Below are 21258 nucleotides of genomic sequence, written 5' to 3'. Positions count from 1 at the left end.
TGTGGTCCAGATGGAGAATGCATGTTAGGGCACACCTCACTTTTGTGATTACTCTTCTGCATACCAAAGCAGTAACATATGCTCTCCTTTTTTTATATCTTGATTTATGTCTTGTTTGACAGAAGGGGTGGATTCCTGGAATCTGTATTTGCTCCTTTCAAACGTTTATTTGATATATTTTCAAAGTGGGCAGAATTAAGCTCCTCAAATGTTGTCTGACTCACTTTACTGTGTTCCCAAATATATCCTGCAAGGCAAAGCATTTATAGTTTACCAAGGGGATTTCTATATTTTATAATAAACTTTTTTTTTTGTTTTGTTTTGTTTTATTGTTCACAAATGTTGAGAAATAATTCAAGTTTTTTTGTTTGTTTCAGAGTAAAAAGGCTCACATACCATACAGAGACAGCAAGCTGACGAGGATCCTAAAAGACTCGTTAGGAGGCAACTGCAGGACGGTTATGATCGCCAATGTCAGCCCCTCATCTAAATCATATGATGATACCCACAACACTCTTAAATATGCCAACAGGGCCAAGGAGATTAAGACTTCGGTCAGTGCCAAAGCTTTCATGTTGTTTTAATAGCTGTAAACTGTTATACATATATTATTTAAGTGCAATTATCTTGTAAATAAACTCACAAGGTACTCATTAACAGTGACACTTTTTTTGTACCCTCACTCCTTAGCTCAAGAGCAACGTCGTAAGCCTGGATAGCCACATTGGTCAGTATGCTGTGATATGTGAGAAGCAACGGAAAGAGGTAATGTACAAAAACCATCCCAACTTTGCACAGACTTTAAGCAGATTTCCTTTCTCCTACTGGATTAATGTTTGTTTTTTCCTGTTTTAATTTGAAAGATTTTACAGTTAAAACAAAAATTAAAAGAATACGAGGCAAAAAGAGAAGAGCCTGGGTCCCTCAGTTTGATCTCTTCTCAGAAACTGGCAGAGTTTAAAAGGTAAGCCTGTGCTGTGATTTACATTGTAAATTGAAACAGCAGTTGTTGTTGTTGTTTTTTTATTTTATATATGTCATAAACCCCTCACTGTAAACCACATTACTGAATTAGAGGGATGAGTATACTAGCAGTACGCTTCAGTTTTTTTTAAACCCATGAATATATAGTGTTTGGATTCAAAAACATTTCTAAAGCAAAAATGAAAACAGTAATTTAACTTTAAATGTAAGCTTGATCTATGTTGGCTTTCATTCTTTAATAATTATTGCTAATTGTAACCAATCAACCTCCACTGCACAGTCACTGCAGTGTGTTGCTATGGGAAATGATTATGCAAAAACATTTTTTTTTATAAAAGCTGCTTTTCTGTGACCATTAGAAACTGTCAGTAGCTCCTAAATATTGTCTTCCTAACCTTAGGATGTGCCTGTGTTTGACACGGTTCACAACCAAGCTGAAAAATATATACATATATTTATTTAAATTCATTCGATATAGTGTATAAGGAGTCATTTGAAAGTTTCCATAACAGTAGTTCAGCTTTAATTTTGGTAGAATAACCTGCTAATGCCAGTTTTAACAGTGTCTTAAAAGATCTTTGAGGCTGGAGAAGTAAATATTTCCCCGTTTCCTTTATTCCATCTTATTCCACTCTTCACAAAGCTGTATAATTTGAATTAATTTGTATTTATAATGATTAATCTCTGTAATCTAGATTAAAAGAAAAATTCAGACAAACTACAGTATATTTACAAAATATCAATAAATTTACTAACTTAAAAAGTGGGAATAAATCATGACAAATTACATTGTTTTGCTCATTTTTTTCTCTTTTTTTCTCTCCATTATCTGAGTAAACATACAACACTGTCTGTAGTTTAAATCCAACAGCAGCCGTCCGGAAGTCTTCCACATGAAAGAATTCACTCTCCTTGTTGAAATAATGACACATCAGTATGGATGTCATTAGTTGGGGGAAACAACCCAGCCACTATACATTTATTTGCTTATACCACTGTTTGGAAACCGTCATAACACAATGCATTAGTGGCGCTTCTGCCCAGGATGTACTGAAGACGGTTTCTGCATTGATTTTTCAAGACCAGTGGTGCTGAATTGCTTATGACGGCCCAGGCCAATTCCCGTAGCTTGTATGAGCCAACACCTCCTCTAATTTCCCTGATTTGTTTTGATTTTTAAGAACCTTGTTTGTGCAACTATTATGCAAGGCTATGAAATTGACCGTCAGAGCTCCTGGAAAACGTCTGTTTCTTGGAATATGGTCCATCTTCTGGGATGACTTCATGTTGCATTAGCGGCTACGACACACGGGCTGATTTGATGCTAGGAAGGAACACACAAACAGTTTGTTGGATCCTTATTCTGCAAACCAGATAAAGCTTATAACTGATGTATATTGACAAATCCACACTTATTAAAATGTGTGATACATTTGTCACACATTTGTCAGAGATATTTATTCTTTGTCAGCTTTGAGTTCAATATATGTAAATTACTACTAGAACATTGATGTTTTGTGCTCCACAAGTCATCACTATGTTCTTACCTTGACCTAACTTTGAACATATTTACCAATAAATAAATACCAATAAATGTTTAAATTCATTTATTTCATTGTATTTTTTTTCATAAATCTGTGTTGCAGCTACTGAGTATACGTATATTGTGGTAGTGTGAAATAAAAAGTCCCTTTAAATAGAAATATTGCTGCTTTATGGACCAGATTTGACAGTAAAATGTGAATTACTTTCATTTTTGTATCTGAAACTAATATTTAGTACCATTTCTATCAGTACAGATCTGCTTGTGTTATTTTTCTTTTTTGTACATTCAGTTTTGATTATGGGTAGACCTTTTTTTTTTTCAAACAGTTTATTTACATTGTTGTGTATTTTATATTGTTGTCTTCAACATAAACAGTGGCATCTATGTGAGAATTTAGGTTGGGGGTTAGGAAGGGGGCGAGAAGAAAAAAAGCTGAATGAGTCTCACTCTCACACACACTTCATTCACTGGCATCAGAATTCACAACTCGCACGGAGACGGGCTCTGAATACACTTCTGCCGCTATTAAAAATTCAACAGTCTACCAAGGCCACGGCGTCTCCTACGTCACTAGAATTGCATTGAAGAGTGCAGTCACATTTCAGCGACAGCTCTCCAGCCTTATTTACCTGCATGCCTTTCCTCGCTCTCATGCCGCTTTAACTCAACTAGACAGCCCCTTGCATCCAATCACGGCATCACCGCACCGCTGTCCTAACCCTGCGTGTGTGTGGGAAGACACTGTTTTTGCTCATTAAAATAAGAAAAATTTTAAGATTAAACTATAACTATAAAATTGTTATAGTTTTCTAATTTTAAATGTATTTTTTTTTTCTTTGTCAAGTATTTCAACATCTTATTGTATACTTTAGAGAACAAAACGTCTTGTGTGACTTTTTGGACATGTTAAGTGACTCTCTAAGAGCTTTTTGAACAGCAGTATAAGTATTAGCATTTACATCTTGCTCAATATTGCTCTTTACATTTGGCTTGAATCGCTGTGATGACGCTGTTTCATAATAAAGCTCCCAGGGGTGACCAAACTTTTTCGCTCAAAGGGCCAAAATCTAAATGTGATCCCGGTCTGTGGGCCAAATACAATACTTTTTTGCATGTCATGAAATAAAGGCAGAGAATAATGAATATAGTTTAGGTTATTTATTTGTATTTGGTACTTTTCAAGGTAGCACACGATAGTTATACTAAAAGGTTAGTAACATTTTTCTTTGAATCTCTCTCGATCTCCCACTCTCGGCAATTAACGCCGAACTTTGGTAGCTAGCCAATGTGGCGCTGTCCTGTGCTGCCGAGGGCATCAGGAGGCTGGCTTGCTGTGACAGAAGTTTAGATTGGAATTCTCTAGAATTTGTCTTTTGCGCCTCACCTTTGTTTTTGGATAAAACTGCGTGTTTAGTCTCGTAGGGCCGCCGTATATTGTACTCTTTAAGTACAGCCACGGACTGCTGACAAAAAAGACTAAACGGCCTAAGAAGAGATTTCTGGAGAAAAATAATCCTCCTTCTATATTTGTTTAAAATGCCTCTTATCCGTTTGCTTCTGCTGTTGTCGCTCCATGAATGAATGGGAAAAGTTAAGGGCTTTTAACTAAACACTCCGTGGCCTCTACAGGCATGACTTGGTGGGCCAAAAGACAACCTTTGGTCGGCCAAATTTGGCCCGCGGGCCCTACTTTGGGCACCCTTGCTAATAGGTGTTTCTATGATCCTCCCTCTATTCATATAGTGTGAATGACACTGAACCACTTTTAGTGCAATGCAGACTCAGACCGCTCTTGTGTTCATGGAGGTGTGCAGAGCTGACTAAACACCTTCATGATGATACCATAAAAATACTGATGATCCAAAAGTTCACAAAGATGAGTTCTGCTGAATCAAGTATTGTATAGAATGACTAATTTATGATAAACTCCTGGGAGAAATGCAAAAAAAGCACCTTTTTTTTTTTCCGCTGTGTACGGCCTCGGAAAGTTGGACCTGAAAGCACAAGACATGAATCTCTTCTCCCAGGGTGTCAGAAGCTCTGCAGCAGATCTTCTCTAGCCGGGGCCAAATCAGGCGAGAACAGCTGGATCTGGAGAGACAACTGAAGGAGAATGAGCTGCGCCAGCGGTACAGCGAGGAGGACAACCTGCAGGTCCAATATTTCTGTGCCAAAGAGAAGACAGAGAAGGTAGCTGATGTTCACGCCGCATGGTCTTTTCAGGCACAATCATTCATGCTGGTGAATACCTGCAAACTCATCAATTTACACGCAGCTTCTCTGGAGTTGTCTCTAGTTTAGTTTCTACTCTAATGCAGGAAAGTATTCCTAGTTGTAAACTAATTTTTTTTTTTTTTTTTAAAGTTTTGGTACATTAATAACAGTTAACCAGTTCACAGATCTACATTATTGTATTTGGATATACCCGGTAACTGGGAAATAGTGTTGTTTCGTCTTAAATTTTTACACCACAATGCTCTCTAATACTAGTACAAGTGCACCATCCACGATGTTTTTAATTACAGGTCGCTCTCTTTCTTCTTAATAGGCCACCTGCAAGCATGAGCGGAAGATTGCCAGCTTACGCACTCAGCAGAAACACACCTGCCAACGTCTGAAGGAGGCAGAGGCGCGCTTCCTGGAAAACGATGGCTTGCTCCATCGAGTTGAGAACGAGATGAAGCTGCTGAAGACAAATGATCAGACTTCAGAGGTAAGCAGAACTCATTTAGAAACGGCATTCGTGCTCCTTTCATTTGACTGATCAACTCTGTTGTTGACTTTTTCACACTCGTATGGTCTCTTGTAAAACTGTATCACTAGGATTCTTTTTTATTAAATCCTTTATTTAAATGGTGCCAAATCAAATGGTAAGTTCTGGATTTCTGACATTGAACCTGCCTAAGTTGAAGTTGTAGCCTTCCTTAGATTCCCCACTGACAGCAATATAGATTTTTTTTGTTTAAGTTGGATTAGTTCATATCAATGGAGATATCAAATAAGATGGATAAAACTGTCATCCCCACATACCAAGACAAGTGTACCTATATGATTCAAATATTGCAGGATTTGTTTTGTTCAATTAGCAACACAAGTGTCGTCTCTTCTGCTGTCGTGACTGCCTTTGTTTTCTTCACATCTGTTTTCTCAGTAATTAGAGCCGTGCTCATTTTATTTGTCTAGCCCACTCGTGGATCACTGACGAGAATTAATCAATACCCTTTACTCATCCCTCACACAGCAGCCAGTACCTTAAACCGTGTCCATGTTTTTTTTTTTCTTCGTTCTTTTTCCAGGAACCGACCCAGAACTATGACGCACCAAGCGGTCAAATGTTCTCTCTGCTGTTGTTTCGTAGTTTCTTTACGTCAGAGTTTGCTCTCCCCCTCCTTTCCCCCTCAGAATTGCCTACTTTTTGATAAAACATGGATGAACACTGAACATTGCAACTTCTTGTTAGTAAACTCGTAACAGCTAACCAACTTTTTGTTCTCACATCTGCCTGTCAGGGTCAGGATGTTTTTGCCTCCTATTTTCTGCTCTCTCAAGTCTTTCCACTCTCCCTGCTAGGTGTTAGAAAAGGACTTGCATTGCCACAGACTGGAGCTGCAGGTAAATGATCTCCAACAACACGTCAAGCAAATGGTCCAGCTCACTTTGCTACAGGATCAGGAGAACAAGAGAGTGCACAAGTGCGTTGATTATGAGCTCCACGAAACTTTCCCAGCATATTACACTTTATTTTGAAGAAGTGAAGCTGACCTCCTTGTCTGTTGCATTTCAGAATGGTGAACATCTTACTGCCAGCTTTCAGTCGGCATTATGCCATATTGCATAGGAATGGGCTGGCCACGGAAAAAGATGAGAGGGAAAACCAGGAATTGGAGCACCTTGTGTTGAGGGAGAGGGGTGTGGTCTGGGCTGACCAGTCCCTCCAGCAGCGGAAAGGTGAAAGGAATCTGGAGTCGCAGGAGACGAATGAGGAAGGACGCACCGAGCTCCGCAGCGAGCTGGCACCTATCCTGACTTTCTCCCATCTGCAATACCACCAGAGTAGCCCCTGCAGTAGGTCATGCTCATCATCATTTGATTTATCCTCCTGCTTGTTCAACATGGAGGAATAGATTAGTAAAATCTACTTGAATAATTGGTCCGCTCCTTTTTATTATTCTGTTTAAACCAATTTTTTTCAAAACTACTACATGTTTGATATCATAAACTTGCACCTTAATAAAAATATGTATTACACCACAGCTCATATTCAGCTTATATGCGAATATGGAGTGATGAAGAGAGGCTGATGGGAAATTGGGTTTTTAGGATAGCAGTTCCCTCATTTTCACCTCACAGATAACTCACAGCTTTAGCATTTTATGATCATGCGACCAAAAAGAGGGCGTTATGTAGTTTTTATTTTAAACTTTGTGATATTAACTTGCACAGTGACATCTGAACACGACATTTATAGCAAATTACTATATAATTCCTTGGGGCACAAATGATCAATGTTATCTGATTATTACTCCTCTGAAGAAGCATAATTCACTGCTTCTTAAAGGTGTCTGGTCTCTGTTGGTTCATTCTTCTAATGTCTTTGTTTGTCACAACAACCCTTATACGTGGATACCGGCAAACAAATGTGCAAATCTGTACGGGACACACACGTGACGCACACAAAATGTCAAGATTGCAGACCAGTCGGTGAGCCTGTAGAACAAAAATGTTTCAGAACATTTTTTCAACAGGAAGGCTGCGGACATCAGGTTGTACTTAGGGTAATTAAGGGTGAAGTTGGTTAGACGCAGGCGCACCATACAGATTTTTCTTTTCTTCAACTCACCAAATTGTGCACTGTGCAAGGGGCCTGTTAGTGCCGTTCATGTGATAAGTGTGCACTTCTTGTGCACCCCATGCAAGTCTATTGCATGTAGCCTGATTGTTAGAAATGAGGAAATTAGAGTGTAGTTAGTGTGGCCACACAACAAACACTCATGTATCACCCTCACACCTCGTGCATGCAGCATCTGCACGCGTCCAGTAAGGAGTCGGAACGCACAGCTTACTAACGACTAGAGTTCGGCGTTAGGGGCACCTTATGACAGCATCATAAGTGAGTGTAACTTACATTATCCGTACATTTATCACAAACACAGCAATGGCACACTCTTTTTTTTCACGACGTCCCTTAAGGTGACAGCAGAAGCTTCAAGGAACTACAAGACGCACGTGTGCACCCTTAAAGATTCAGCCGCTGCTGTCTACGACACCACATGAGCCCAGACAATCTAAAAACCTGCAGGACCCGTGCGGGTCAACCTCAGTACGGGTGCATGATATTAAGGCATAAGAGTAGCAGGACTTTTACCAAAACAAAAAATAATGGGATGATCCTTTGAGATCACTTAGCACACTGGGACAAATTAAGTCATACAAAGTAAAAAGGCTGAGTCTTTTTATGCAAACATCATGATGTTTTTGCAATAAAGTGAAATTAGAAAGTGAGAATTTGCGGATATTAATGCTTACATTAGCATACGTCTTTGAGCAGCACAAAAAAAAGCTTTATTCATTGAGATTTCAATTCAAATATGTTGCTGATCAACTATGTTGTTGATCTTTGTGATCACATCATCTGTTCAGCCTGAGGGAGTTTTGACCTTTTCCTCATATCCAGTCGGTATTCAACCTTTTCTTTAAGTTCAAAGTAAATTATATGTGAAATTTCCCTCATCGTAACTTAAAAGCAAAAATGTTGCTTTTATGTTAGTAATTCTACAGTTTAAAAAAAAAAAGTCCAAAGTGTTAAAGTCACAACTTCATCTGATTTGAAATCCTTTCGTTATTAACAGTTTTTTTTTAAAAACACATTTTAAATTCCAGCTGATACAGTGGTTCAGCAGGGGTCAGTGTCCAGATTGGCTTTAGTCCAGTTCTAGTTTCTTTGTTGAGGCTCCGGGTTTCATTTTCAACGACTTTCTCTGATTGACATAGTAGATACAGCCCCTGTTGACATATACATACATCGCGCCTCACAAAGACAAGCAAAGGAGCGCGGTCTGAATAAAAGAAGTGAGCGGCGTTTTCCAGCAACTATTATTCTGTCGCATGTTTGTTAGGGCATAAAATCTGCACCTGCTCCTCGACTGTTTGCTTATTTCATTTGAAATTGATTTTTTTTGTTTACTTTTTGTCAACTTTATTGTCTGAAAGACAAAGACTCTCACATGTGAGTGCGGATATTAATGTCATCCTGGCGTGCGTCATATTTCAGAAAAGGGCTGATAAGGCCAATGCATGGCAAATTAAAGCCATTTCAAAAGATTCAGATGTATATTCTTCAGAACTATTGGAGAAAAGTGTTTTTGTTGATTAAACAGCTGCAGCCTGCACAGTTCAAGGTGTTTAAGTTATCTTGACATGGCAGTTGTAGAAGTGTCAGATTTCATTGTACTTGAACCATGAAAAGTCAACACACCTTTTTCTAAACTGTGTTTGCTGCAGTTATGATAATGTGTTAGTGTTGTTTTATTCTGTAATCCTCAGGTGCAGAGAGACGCTCCAAAAGAAGCTCGGTGTGCAACAGTGCCCTGTCACCCACAGGTAAAAGGACTCTCCTCTTACATTTTCAGCTTGCATACATAATTATCGCCATTAATCCAAAAACTTCCGTTTACTAATTAATCCAATTTTCCCCTCACTTATTATGCTTTATACTTGTAATTTCCACTTAAAAGATTGAGTTCACTCCCGGATAAAGAGCATTTTACTCATTCTTTTTTTTTTTAATTGATGTGAAATGGTTGTGTCAAGCCTACAGTTTTCTGTCGCCTTGTTGCTTTTCATTTAGCTGTAAAAAAAAAATGCCCAAAGCAGTAAAAACCATCATAAAAATACGGCATGTAATATAATGTGATTTATAGTCGCGCAGCAGAGATTCTATTGTGGCCAAAACTTGAATAATGAAAGAATCTGAATCCCCCCCCACCCCCCCCCCCCCCCAAGCAGTTTTACAGAGAGAACTGTATATATAAATATATATATATGTATGTATATGGGGAACCTATGGGAAAATGTTTTACCAAAAAAGAAATCCACGTGAAATATAGCCATTCAAATAGGCAATAATAATATTTAATACATGTGGTCTACATTTCATTGAAATGGATTGTGGGAAATCTGTCTCAAAAGAGCAAATGCTTCCACCAGATGACCAAGGTTTTTGAATGGAAATGAAAAAATGAAACAGGAGGGAGTCGGTCACCACTGCTGTAGCGCTTTTCCCTCAACTTACTGTAGTAACCCAACACTGCTGGAGTGTCAAGTTTTCAGCGTTTTTAATGATTTAAAAAGTTCCATTCTCTGTCCATCCTATCAGGCACAATCCTCTACAATTCAGCATTTTTATGCTTTGCTCACTTCCACATGGTCATGCATGACTATACAATCCAATGGTGTGGTTGGAGTGTATAATCATGCATTGTTGTACAAATTTTTGTTGTTTTAGTGAGTTTTACTACAAACTAAACAGCGCATTAATTCAACGTACACAGTAAGTTCAGAATAGAAGTTATCTTTCAAAGTCACTAATGAATTAATAATTGGAACACTGAGATTTATTTCAAACTTTTGACAGCCAATTATAACATAAAATATCCACATTGCTTTAAAGAAAAAGGTTGTCTCAAGGGAAAAAACGGTATCCTTAAATTGTTTCGTTTTGTAAATTAAGTCAGTTCAAAGTTTAAAAAAGGGGGAAATGTAGAGGTTTAACATCATTTCCATGCCCTTAAAAAGTCGAGAATATTTTTGTTTGATTGAAAAACGAACCACTCATGATCTAGAACTAAATCTTCAGTCTTTTAAGGTTCCAATAATGTTTAGAAAAACAAGATTTTGTGCCTTTAATCCTGGACTTTATTTGTTTTAAATAGATCATCAAATAGATGAACAATATAGTTGGCTCAACTAGTTTTAACATAAGGTGAAGCAGGTGATAATACACAGCAGGTTTGAAGCTACGTTCCCACTGGTTTAGGTAACATGCGTTGAAGCCACCACTTTCAACGAAAAGTCTATGAAAACGCATTTCATAGACAATGAAATGAAAACGAAAAAAATGAAAAGGAAAATTGGCATTTCAGGCTTCCGTGTTCAAAACTCTTGAGTTTACGCATCACTATGCAACTTTCTATGACTGTTTTCAGAATCTATGTACAAAACACACGGCCACTGGACCCACATTGAAAGTTAAACCAGTTGAACTCTGACCAATCAGGGATTCCGATTTGGTAGTGCCGTTTGGATGGCATCCTTTGTGATTCATTGAAGTGCCAACCACGGGCCTCAAAGGTTTTTTAGAGTAGGAGGGTACTGATGGTACCACAAAACCCTGAAGGTGCGAGGTGTTGACTGAATGGCGGGGGTGTCTGGGGGTCTTTTCTTCCCCCCAAAAAGTCAATCAAATTTTGCCTCTGAATTCTTGTTTATTTTAGTTTTTCCATAAACAAAAAATGTATTGTACAAGAATATTCCAGGATTAATATGAAATGGTTTATTAAGTTAAATAAGAGCAGCCTCCAAAACCACACAAAAATCTGCTGCAAAAGACTTTTAGAGTTAAAGCGATTGAAGTTTACTTTTCGCTTGTATTGTTCTGTAGATTCCTTCATAACTCACTCGCATACTTCTGCACTCCAGCAAAAATATGTTTATCACTTCAAAAAATGAAACAAAATTTCCTCATCTGCTCTTTACCTTGAACGTGTAAAAAGGGCAAATAGCTTGGTGCTGAAATTTTTTGTTTATTTATTTATTTTTATCTCTTGAAAAGGGGGTTACTGGTTGAAATTCGCCCTTTTAAGATATCTTTAGACTGAAAGAACAGCTCATAGAGTGGATGGGCTTTACTGTCCAATCCCTTGTGCTGTTGGGATGAAGCCACTGGCGTGACCAGCAGGGCTGTTTAGGCTTTTGTGCAAGCAGCGTCAAGTCTTTCTGAAAGACCAGAGTCCAAACAAACCAACAAAAGCCTCCACTCTGGCTTGTATGAATAAACATGCTTCTCCAGAGTGGTGTCAGTCTTTTTCCTCCCACAGTCCAAAAACATGTTTCATAGGTTAATCGATGGCTCTAAATTGTAGGTGTGTGTGTGTGAGGTTGTCTGTCTTTGTGTCTGCCTTTAATAGACTGCCAAACTGTCTGGATTTTTCCCCTGCCTTTACATGACAGTAGCTGGGTAGAGTCCAGCAACCACATGAGCCTGCAGAGGATGAATGAATGAAGCTACTGCGTTTACTGGAATATAAGTCGCTCCGGAGTACAAGTTGCAGGAGCCAAAAAAATGCATAATAAAGAAGATAAAAGTGTATATTAGTCACTTTGGATGGATAATAAGTTTCACTTTTGGGAGAAAAGTGCAATGCTTCTGAACAAATCCATCGAACCTGGTTTAATGCTGTGTTCACATCAAACACAATTTCTGCATCAAATTTGTGTCTGCTGCCTCTGTTGACGCCCATTAAATTTAATGCTTGTCCAGAAATGTGTTCATAAACAAGACGTTCCGTTGTGTGTGGGAGGAGCTACCATAAAGTTTTTAGCCTCATCGCTTCATGGAAGCTTTGACTGTAGTATATGTCCTTGACAATGCACAGAAGACACAGATGATGTTGAGAGATCAGGTTTATTTATTTCGAAGAGCTCTACAAAAGCATCAGCAAGCACGTCTGGGTTCATGATGATTTCCGTCTCTATAACCAAGGTCGATGACTTGCTGTCCTGCTTTAGTCCGAGGAAGGAAAAAATAAAAACCACCATTATATTGAGTCATTACAAATAAGAAAATATAAAGTTTAGGAGGAGAACAATCAGATTTTGTGTTGGGTGGCGCTTCTTCTTTTGCGTTGCCGTCAGTAGCAAATGCTGATTATAGACATCTACGATGTTAGCGAGGAAAAAACGCTAACGGTTAAGCAGTTGTTAGTGGGAAAATAATGAATAGCCTATATGAGCCTATTTCTGTTTGAAAAAAAAATAATAAATATGTTGCACCTGAGTATAAGTCGAAGCCCTGGCCAAACTATGAAATAAAACAAAACACGAAGTATACTCTGGTAAATATGATAGATGGATTGACTTGTCATTCAGTTACCCTTATCTTATCTGCCACATTTTTGCTCTCTCTACCCTTTTAGATTGCTATTTATAGTAACAGATGTGTTTAAAACTTGCAGTATGTTCATCCTGATTTGAGTACAGAGCAGCTAGTCTGACGTGTCTGGTATCGTTCATCCAAAGCCAGTTTTCAGAAAATATCGCACTAAAAATAGCCTTTCTGAAAAGCATCTGTATTAATCACTTACTAACTCCTCTGATGTTGTTTGTCAGAGCCTCTGTACTTCCTCGGCTCTTTGTGGCACTGACTGCAGCATGCAGAGAAATGGCTCCACCCTGCAGCCTGCAAAACCAATCAAGTTTCAACCATTTTAGTCATATTTGTGGGTTTTAAAAGAACACTTTGTGGATTGAATATTAAAACAAAACAAAAAAACATAAAATATGCAAAACAGAAAATTCCCTGATTAAAATTTTATGTATCATGTCAAATCCTCAGACTTCTATTAATAGGTTGAAATTTTAAAGTATTCCCCTCCATCTACCAGAGAGATAAGGAATGGTAGCTATTCAGTTTATATAAAGCCCATCTGCCTCTCCTCCCTAGATTTTATTTGTCTCTTTTGCTTTAGACACGTTAGTTTGTCTTTTCCTCCATTCCACCCACCGTCCTCCCCTCCTACCCTCAGATGTTTGCCTCTGTCTGTCTCGCCCATATCCTTCCCAATCCCTCCTGAGCTTCATTCATGAAAATGCAGCTCCACAGCAGGGCAGGGGAACAACGTCAACAGACGTAAACTCCTTTGCTCCACCAACCAGAAAAGGCGTACTATAAAAAACCGGCAGCAGCAACCAGGCGACCCTAATTCAGTGCAGCTTCCCCCAGAAATAGCAACTCATGCATGTATTAATCCCCCACTAGCCAAAAATATGTGATTGAAGGAACTATTGCTGGGGACAACTGCAGGAAAGAGCTATTTATCACGGTTTCCTCACATAAGGCCGTGTCTGAGCTCTGACTCATATTTGCTAAATATTGCATTTGATATTTAGGGAAATGTATAAATCAGTCATTCACCTTTGCGTTTTATGTTCTCACTTCCTTTATGTGCTGGCATTTTTCTTCTTTTAGCATTCTCTCTACCCCCCCCCCCCACACACACACACACACACACACCACACCTCTGCAGGAAATGCCATGAGTACGATGCTCCTAATGTGATGCAGAAACTATGATTTAATCTTTCTCTCCAACGCCAGATCTACAAGTTCAGCAGCACTTTAACTTTTTTTATAGACCCCGGGAATCATCCTGTAAACATTTTATGCTCGTTTTAGATTAAAACACCAAATACAACCATTCATTCTTTTCAAATCTCGGTTAAAATGGAAAATCTAATTTCATTGAATCCATCCAGAACTGTTTTTTAATTTATGTAATTAAAATAATTACATAAAATGGTTGCATGTTCCCTAAGAATGTTCAACATCTAAATAGAAAGTGGTAATATCTGAAAGCCTTTTGCTTCTCTGATGTTACTAATCCTTTATTTTTTTCATTGCACTGGGGATCAGTCCATCCACTCCCTCTAATTTTTTGCCCTTTTTTCTTATTTCATTTGTGTGTTGTGGTTAGCACTGTTGAGTAATGGCAACAAGGGCCCACCAGGGCCCTCTCCCAATGCTCTCTCCTGGCATGTGTAGCATTCTCTTGATACCCCGGCTTCCTCTTACCGCCTAACAACATGCAGTGTGTGAAATGGTGACTGAATTGTTTCTTGGAATTAGTGTGAGTGTGCATAACATAAATGATTTCATTTGGTTTGCCTTTTAAGATTTAGGAATATTACCAACACTTAGTGGGGGTGTCAAACCTTTTCTTGATGTTAGGATGGAACATGGTCCTTTGGATTTGTCTAACAGTAAAATAATTGTGTCCCTTCTCTTTAATATCATGTTTTGTACATTTAAATGCTCTTACTTATGTATTTTGTGGTCTGGCCAGACCTTTGACTGCTGTAAAAGCTTCTTATTGCCTAGAAGGATTGAGTTTCCAGAGCCTACATCATGCTAGTCTCAACTGTTTAGCATCAGAGTGCATCAGAACTCCCATTACAGCTAGATATGGGCTGTCTGCGGGAAAAAGTTGGCAAACTCGTACGAGGTACACAGGTGGCTAGCATCAGATAGCCAAGTCGTACACTGCCTGGCGAATTTTCTAGAGCAAAAATGTTCATGCAATTTTTTTTCTACAAGCATGTTGTGGGCAACAGGTTATAGTGAAAAGTTATACAACACACAACGGTTAGCGTCGATGTAGTGGTGAGACGCAACAGTGTCATAACGAATTTTCATTTACATATCATTACACATTTTCACAGTCTTGATGACCACTAGCATTTAAGTTACACCTGTACACTGTCATCAAAACAGGGCTTTTGTTGTATTTTAGGGCAGTTTGAGTAATAAGAACCATTTAACTTTGGTACAAATCTTTGGTATTTAAACAATGTAAAATTTCCCACAACTTTTCATTCATTGTGGAGCTTTGCTTTTGTTCTTTATTCCAAACTCAGACTCAACACTCTGATTCCTTTCAACAAACGTCTGGCCAGTTGAAGCCCTTCCTAAATTAAAATGCAGTTTCCAACATGTCAAACATTTTGTTCAGAGATTTTTGTTTACAGAGCTGTCCAGCAAATAAAACCTCATTTGTTTCTGTCTAGAAAAAATAAACTGCATCCACTGCTGCTTTTTCTATAAATAGTTGAATGTGCTTCCCAATCAAAAACTCCTTTTATACATCCCAGAAATATAAAGAAAGTTTTTGAAAAGGATTTTTCTTAAATCCACCTATGACTTTCACTTTTTTTGGGCAAGTGCCATGACTATCAAGCATGATGCTGCCTCATGCCATGTTTAAATTTCTTATTGCTTGGACTTAAATAACAGTTCTTTGCTTCATTACGAAACAAAAAGAAGAAATACCCCCAAATTTTAGATTAGTTCCACAGCAGGTTTTGATTTGTTCTGGATGTTTTTCAGTATATTTGTCGATGTACTGTGTTGCTCCATTACTCCCACGTTGTGTTATGTAGTTGACGCAACAATTAGGATCGGGCCAACAAACTTATGAGTAGAGCTGTGTCCTTTGTCAGTTTTTACTGTACTGGCTTAGACTTTACTGCTTATTGTAAACATGTTTTTATCTTTATTTTTTTAGTTACAGACTCAATGCTCATCCTGTTAACAAACACCATGGTAACACATCCCATGACATTTGGAACGGAAAGTCCTTAACACCTGATAGCTATAGCAACAAACACTATATACACATTGTGACAGAAAGTAAATGCAGAGCTCAGGAAGTGGGCGCACGGGGAAATTTGCTTTCTGTTTGCTGTCCAATTTCAGTCTCATCTGCACTGTCCTAATATTTAGTTTTTGATAAGAAGCTTATAAATTATTTTTTAATTAAATAATTAACCATTCAACTGTCTCCAATGAAGGCTGTTGAAAACTTTCAAAGCCTCAATGGTCCTCTAACATGAAATATGGCTGGCATCCTTTCAAATTAAGCTTTTATATTGTTTTGAATAAAGATGATGATTTAGTATGGCTGACACAACCTCACAACCAGCATAAAAATCAAATGAAATCATTAAAAATGGGTTTATTAACTTTTTATGTAAATTTCTATTGAGGTTCAACTCTGCTACTTTTTTTCTTAATTTTTCTAGAGATGGGAAAAGTCCCAGATCCGACTCAGGACCGACCTCCCCGAATGCCCATCAGGAGGAATCTGTCTGCACTGCTCCCTCCACAGAGCCCGCGGAGCGCCGCCGAGTCCCAGTCGTTAGAGGACGACATGTTCCCTCTTCAGTGCACTCCAGAGCCCGTTCCAAAAACAGTTCCCGCCCAGCCCTCGAGCTCCCACAGCTACATGGACCCAAATAAAACCTTCGAAATTCCAGAGCACGATGAAGCTGCAAGCAATGTAACCATTACAATAAACTGCAGTAGTCCACTTCAAGCACCCAAGTCCACAATCTGTGGACAAACATGGGACCTTCCAAGAGCCGCTGAAGGGAATCCGGTGACTTCTAAAAGGTGAGACAGTAAATCTCTTTCTATTTTTACCTTTAAAGTTAATATCAGATCAACTTTTTCCAAACATAGGGTTTCTGCACGGTCTTGAAAAGTCTTGAATTTCCATGGCTGTTAACGTGAAAAAGTTTTACATCTGATGCAATAACTTGCTTTGTGTGTTGTGCTTGACTGTCTCAGTCTTTTCAGTTCTGCCAGTTCCCCCCACAATTTGTATTGAAAGAATGAACCAATTACTGCAAATTTTGCAGCTCTCTGTGGGATATGATCACAGAACACTAATTGGTTTGCTAACATTGACCGCCGGCGTTCTAGCAGCATTGGAAAGTGCAAATTTAAAGTGGCCTAGTTGGGAAAAAGTTCTTGTCTACTTGGTTGAAACCAGTGAGGAGGGATGTCTTTTCCTAGCACTCTTTCTGTCAGAAATTTCAGGATTAAGGTTTTTTTTTGATGTTGTTGTTGCTGTTTTATGTTTTTGACTTTAACCTTAACCATTAAAACTGCTTAGTTGACAGTAATTGCGGCTCCTCTTATGTATTGTTGTGGGGAGATAAAGGAAGCAAGAGTTTAAAAACCCACTTCAACCATGTTTTGATCTATTTTAAAATCCTTCCCAGTGGTCTCCTTAATTATGAAGATGCTGTTTTTAGCCAAAATGTTTAAAAAAACAGTGGTTTTCTATGACATAGTTTCTGAAGAACGCCAGTTGTTCATTAGAAATTCACATCTGAATTGTGGGCAGGACTGTTGGTGTGGAGCAACCCCCCGTTGCAGAGCGGATTAGGAAGCTTGTGGCCCGCCTATCGTATTTTCTAATAAAGACAGAAATGCAATTTGATCTTAATTTTCTTAATATTTGTCCTCCATCATCATAGAAATGCAACAAGAACATACAAAAATTTCCTTGGAGTGGGTCTTTAAACTCTTAAGTGAAATATTTCTGTTTTTATAGTTCTTAATTTTCTTAAGTCAGTGCACCAAAAGTTTCACAGCCAAGTTCAAACATCAGTATATATGTAATAGGATGCATCCATTTTCAGAGAAAGCTTTAGCAGATCTTTTTTTTTTTTATAAAGTCTTTTGGGGAAAAAAAAGTATTTATTTTCTCTCTGGTAAGGCTGTCCAAATATGTCACAATAACACAAACTTTTGCTCAGTCTGCAGCAAATCCCACCTTTGCAAGATGTGAGACGAGCCAAACCCACCTACATGACCATGACATCTGCAGCACAAGGAAAACGGAAATTTAACCGGTAATAAACCTCTTGTGATAATTGTAACAGTAATAGTTATTTTAATGAGTATTCTTGATAGAAGATGAGAAACTTAGTTTTCTTACTCCTACAGTCTCGGAGAAGAGTTAGCTCAGGGTCTTTCCGCTCCGAAGCGGATAAAAAAAGACCCCTGTGCCACCCAGAGGCCTCTCAGAGTGAGCCGTTGTGCAGGTAAGCAGCAAAAAACAAAGTCGCACATTGACAAGTGAGGCGTTTTTTAACGTGTATCGTGTACAATGTCCATCCTCCAGGTTCAGAGAACAGATCTCGCAGAGTGGTGAGGAGCATTTCTGAAGGAAACCTCAACCTTCTGGAACCTCCAAAGTCTAGACCCCTCTTCTATAAAACCTCCCAGCAGCTTAAAAGGCTGACCAAGCGGATGTGAAGCAGCACTCGTTTTTTTTTCTCCTTTCATCGTCACGTTCATCTTTTCAAAGTAGAAACCTAGAAAGCAGTCGTTCACTGCAAATGGAATAAAGATGACATTTGGCTTTACGTTGTTATTTTAATGTTTCTGCACTGAAATTTTACTTGATTTTATAACACCCCTGTACATACAACCTCATAATAAAGCAGTAAATGTCCTAAGAATGGTCTGTGTTATATATGTTGTATTTTAGTCGACCATGTTTCTACAGGCAGCTAACACACTGCTGTGCTCTGAGCTGGTCCATCTGCTCGTTTCTTCTTTTTATACCCTGTACAGTTATTAACATGGAGATATAGATCCTACATAATAAACTGCTTCTAGCCAAGTAAGTCTGTGTTTTTTTGTTTGTTTTTTTCCACATAAACCAATGCCTTTTTAAATATGTTCAGTCTGCTTTTGTGCCCCTTTGAATTCTTTGTGCATGGGGGCTTTTTTTCACCATTTAGTGCGAGTTACACTGTGTTCCATCATCTAATAAGTGTCGTCCGATAGGTTCAGGGGAGGTGGTAAATATAAAAGCCAAAGAACACTGAAGTGAGATATTACTAATCGTCACGTCTGCTGAGTAATTGTAAATGTACTTTTCAATCGCTCAGATTTGTGCATTTGTTATTATATTGATGATCTACTGGATCTGATGATTGGTAAATACAAATTGAAAATCTTGTGAAAGTTTGCACATTAAAAATCTTAGATCTATTCATGTTTAGCATTTACTTTCATTTTTGCACATTGTTGTATTTCCTAAACCCTTCTTTAACAATGATAAAGAAGTGTTTAAGAAATACAACAATGTGCAAAAATGAAATTTCTTTAGCAATTTCAGATATTTTTGATTTTTTTTTTTTCTGTGATCAAACCTCTAAAGTCCAACATCTTAAACTGTAAAATTGTTAAAATAGCAAAACTCTGTCAATTTTAGCATTCCACTGACCCGAAACGGAAATAAAACAACTTTAGACAATGATAAAGGTGATTTTTTATTTTTTTTATTTTCTAAATTTAAAAAGCTGTCCTGTTTTATCAGAGCTTTCATTAGTGCACAATCGGGATGTTATTTTCTTGTTAGCAGGTGTCTGGACCTGGCAAAACCCTCATTTTACTTTGTCCCACTTCCACAACACTGTTGCACTGGGCAGAGTACATTTTCAATATGGCCGACCAAATTTAGGTTACATGTTTGCCACTCAAAATCATCTGGGTGACATCAAATGTTATTGGCTAATACATGGTTTTGAAGTATGTACTGACAACTACGTACCCAAAATGATCAATAATTTTTTGCCTAACATTTGGAGCACCCTTCAATTATTGACCATTTTCTGAGAAAACATAACTTGAACCAAGGTAGCACATTGATAGTTATTCCTGTCCTTTATACTTTTATATTAATGTTGGAAGTTTGTGTGAAAAATCCAAATAATGCATTATCATCTCCTAAACTATACCATATTTTCCAACTTCTATTAGTATATTAAATGACAATGAAGGAGAAATAGTGTACAGCTCAGAAGGTGAAATGGTAAGATGAAATGCTTAAAAGAAAAATGGATTTATTTCAAGCATTGTAGTCAAAGCAATAAATAATTTATACAGATTTATCAAACTCATTACAGAAATGATGAAATGCATAGATTAAAGAAAACAGAAAATAAAACAAAAAACAATAATAATGTAATAAAATATATCTTCCATTCACAAAAGGATTACAGCACAGAGTTACTTGAGGTCACTAAAGATGCTGTGTTGGTTCCTCAAATAATTAGGACCGAGCTGCTGCTGAATGCCTCTCCTAAACAGCTTTTTCAAGAAATATTTTTGGGCCCATCATTCTGGGCTGCACTTTAGGCCCGAAATACCTCAAAGGTAGAGAGAGTCGCTGGGAACAAGTTGTCATTAGAGTTCTAGACGCATGCAAAAAAAAAAAAAAAAACAGTCAAAAATACCTCCTGGATCTTTTATGAGGGTGGGACCTCATTGCTCTGTCTGAAGAGAACTCGACTTGTCACTTTGAATTCTGTCTTGCAACTTTCAGTGGCACAGCGTTCAGTGTGATCTTTATTTTTAGCTCAGGAGCTCAATGCATATATCAGCACTGTACTGCGCAAGCACTGACACCCTCTCATGCTCTCATTCACAAGAATCTCTTCATTGTGTGTGTGTGTGTGAGAGAGAGAGGGAGGGAGTGTGTGCGCACACGGGGAGGCAGGCCTTGGCTAAAGTTTATTAACTTTCTCTCATCCAATGGGGCGCGTTGTGCGTTTTTCCTGCTGACCAATGGGACAGATTGAGAAGTTGGAGGTGGGTGTTGCCTAGCAACTGCAGGTAGAATCTAAGATCATGTTGGACCCATTGTTTTATCTTGCTTCTCTGAGAGACAGTTCATTCCATGCGTTGTCATTTGTTAGTTTAAAAAAAAAATACACACCCCTGTGCAAATGCGTCACAAAGTTGTTTACTCTATTTTTGTATTGTTAAGCAAAGATCACGAAGACTCCAACAGCACTTCACCCCCCCAAGTCAGAAGAATTGGTTTCTGATTGATTGCCATGATGTTAACTCCATGCATCTGTCTTATTTCTGTCCTGTGTGACAGGTGCATGTGTTAGAGAATTAAATTATTATTATCTTACTGTTTGCTCCTGTTTCCTAACCTCTGAACCTCTATGCACAGACAGCAGGCGAGGCTTCTCAAAAGAAAGACTTAGCAACCATATTTGTATTCTTACATGTCATCACACACCAAACTTTGGTGCACTACATCAAAATTTTATATTCTAACTGACAAACCAAATGGAAACTGA

At 38.2% G+C, this 21258-nt stretch overlaps 1 protein-coding gene across 1 annotated transcript in view; it reads left to right on the top strand.

Moving 5' to 3' along the window:
• Positions 1–18783, top strand: part of kif18a (kinesin family member 18A) — a 33104-nt gene extending 14321 nt beyond the window's left edge. The window contains exons 7-18 of the mRNA XM_004067126.4: positions 378–554; positions 691–765; positions 864–964; positions 4558–4720; positions 5079–5243; positions 6101–6222; positions 6315–6595; positions 9074–9130; positions 16384–16753; positions 17908–18003; positions 18098–18195; positions 18276–18783. Coding sequence (XP_004067174.1) covers positions 378–554; positions 691–765; positions 864–964; positions 4558–4720; positions 5079–5243; positions 6101–6222; positions 6315–6595; positions 9074–9130; positions 16384–16753; positions 17908–18003; positions 18098–18195; positions 18276–18409 — 1839 coding nt within the window. The 3' untranslated portion in view covers positions 18410–18783. The remainder of the gene's footprint in view (positions 1–377; positions 555–690; positions 766–863; positions 965–4557; positions 4721–5078; positions 5244–6100; positions 6223–6314; positions 6596–9073; positions 9131–16383; positions 16754–17907; positions 18004–18097; positions 18196–18275) is intronic.
• The last annotated feature ends 2475 nt before the right edge of the window (positions 18784–21258 follow it).

Source organism: Oryzias latipes, chromosome 3 (assembly GCF_053564925.1).
Source record: "Oryzias latipes strain Hd-rR chromosome 3, Olatipes_Hd-rR_3.1".
Classification (NCBI taxonomy): Eukaryota; Metazoa; Chordata; class Actinopteri; order Beloniformes; family Adrianichthyidae; genus Oryzias; species Oryzias latipes.
The sequence above is the reverse complement of the archived record's forward strand: the minus strand, read 5'-3'. Positions and strand labels throughout refer to the sequence as shown.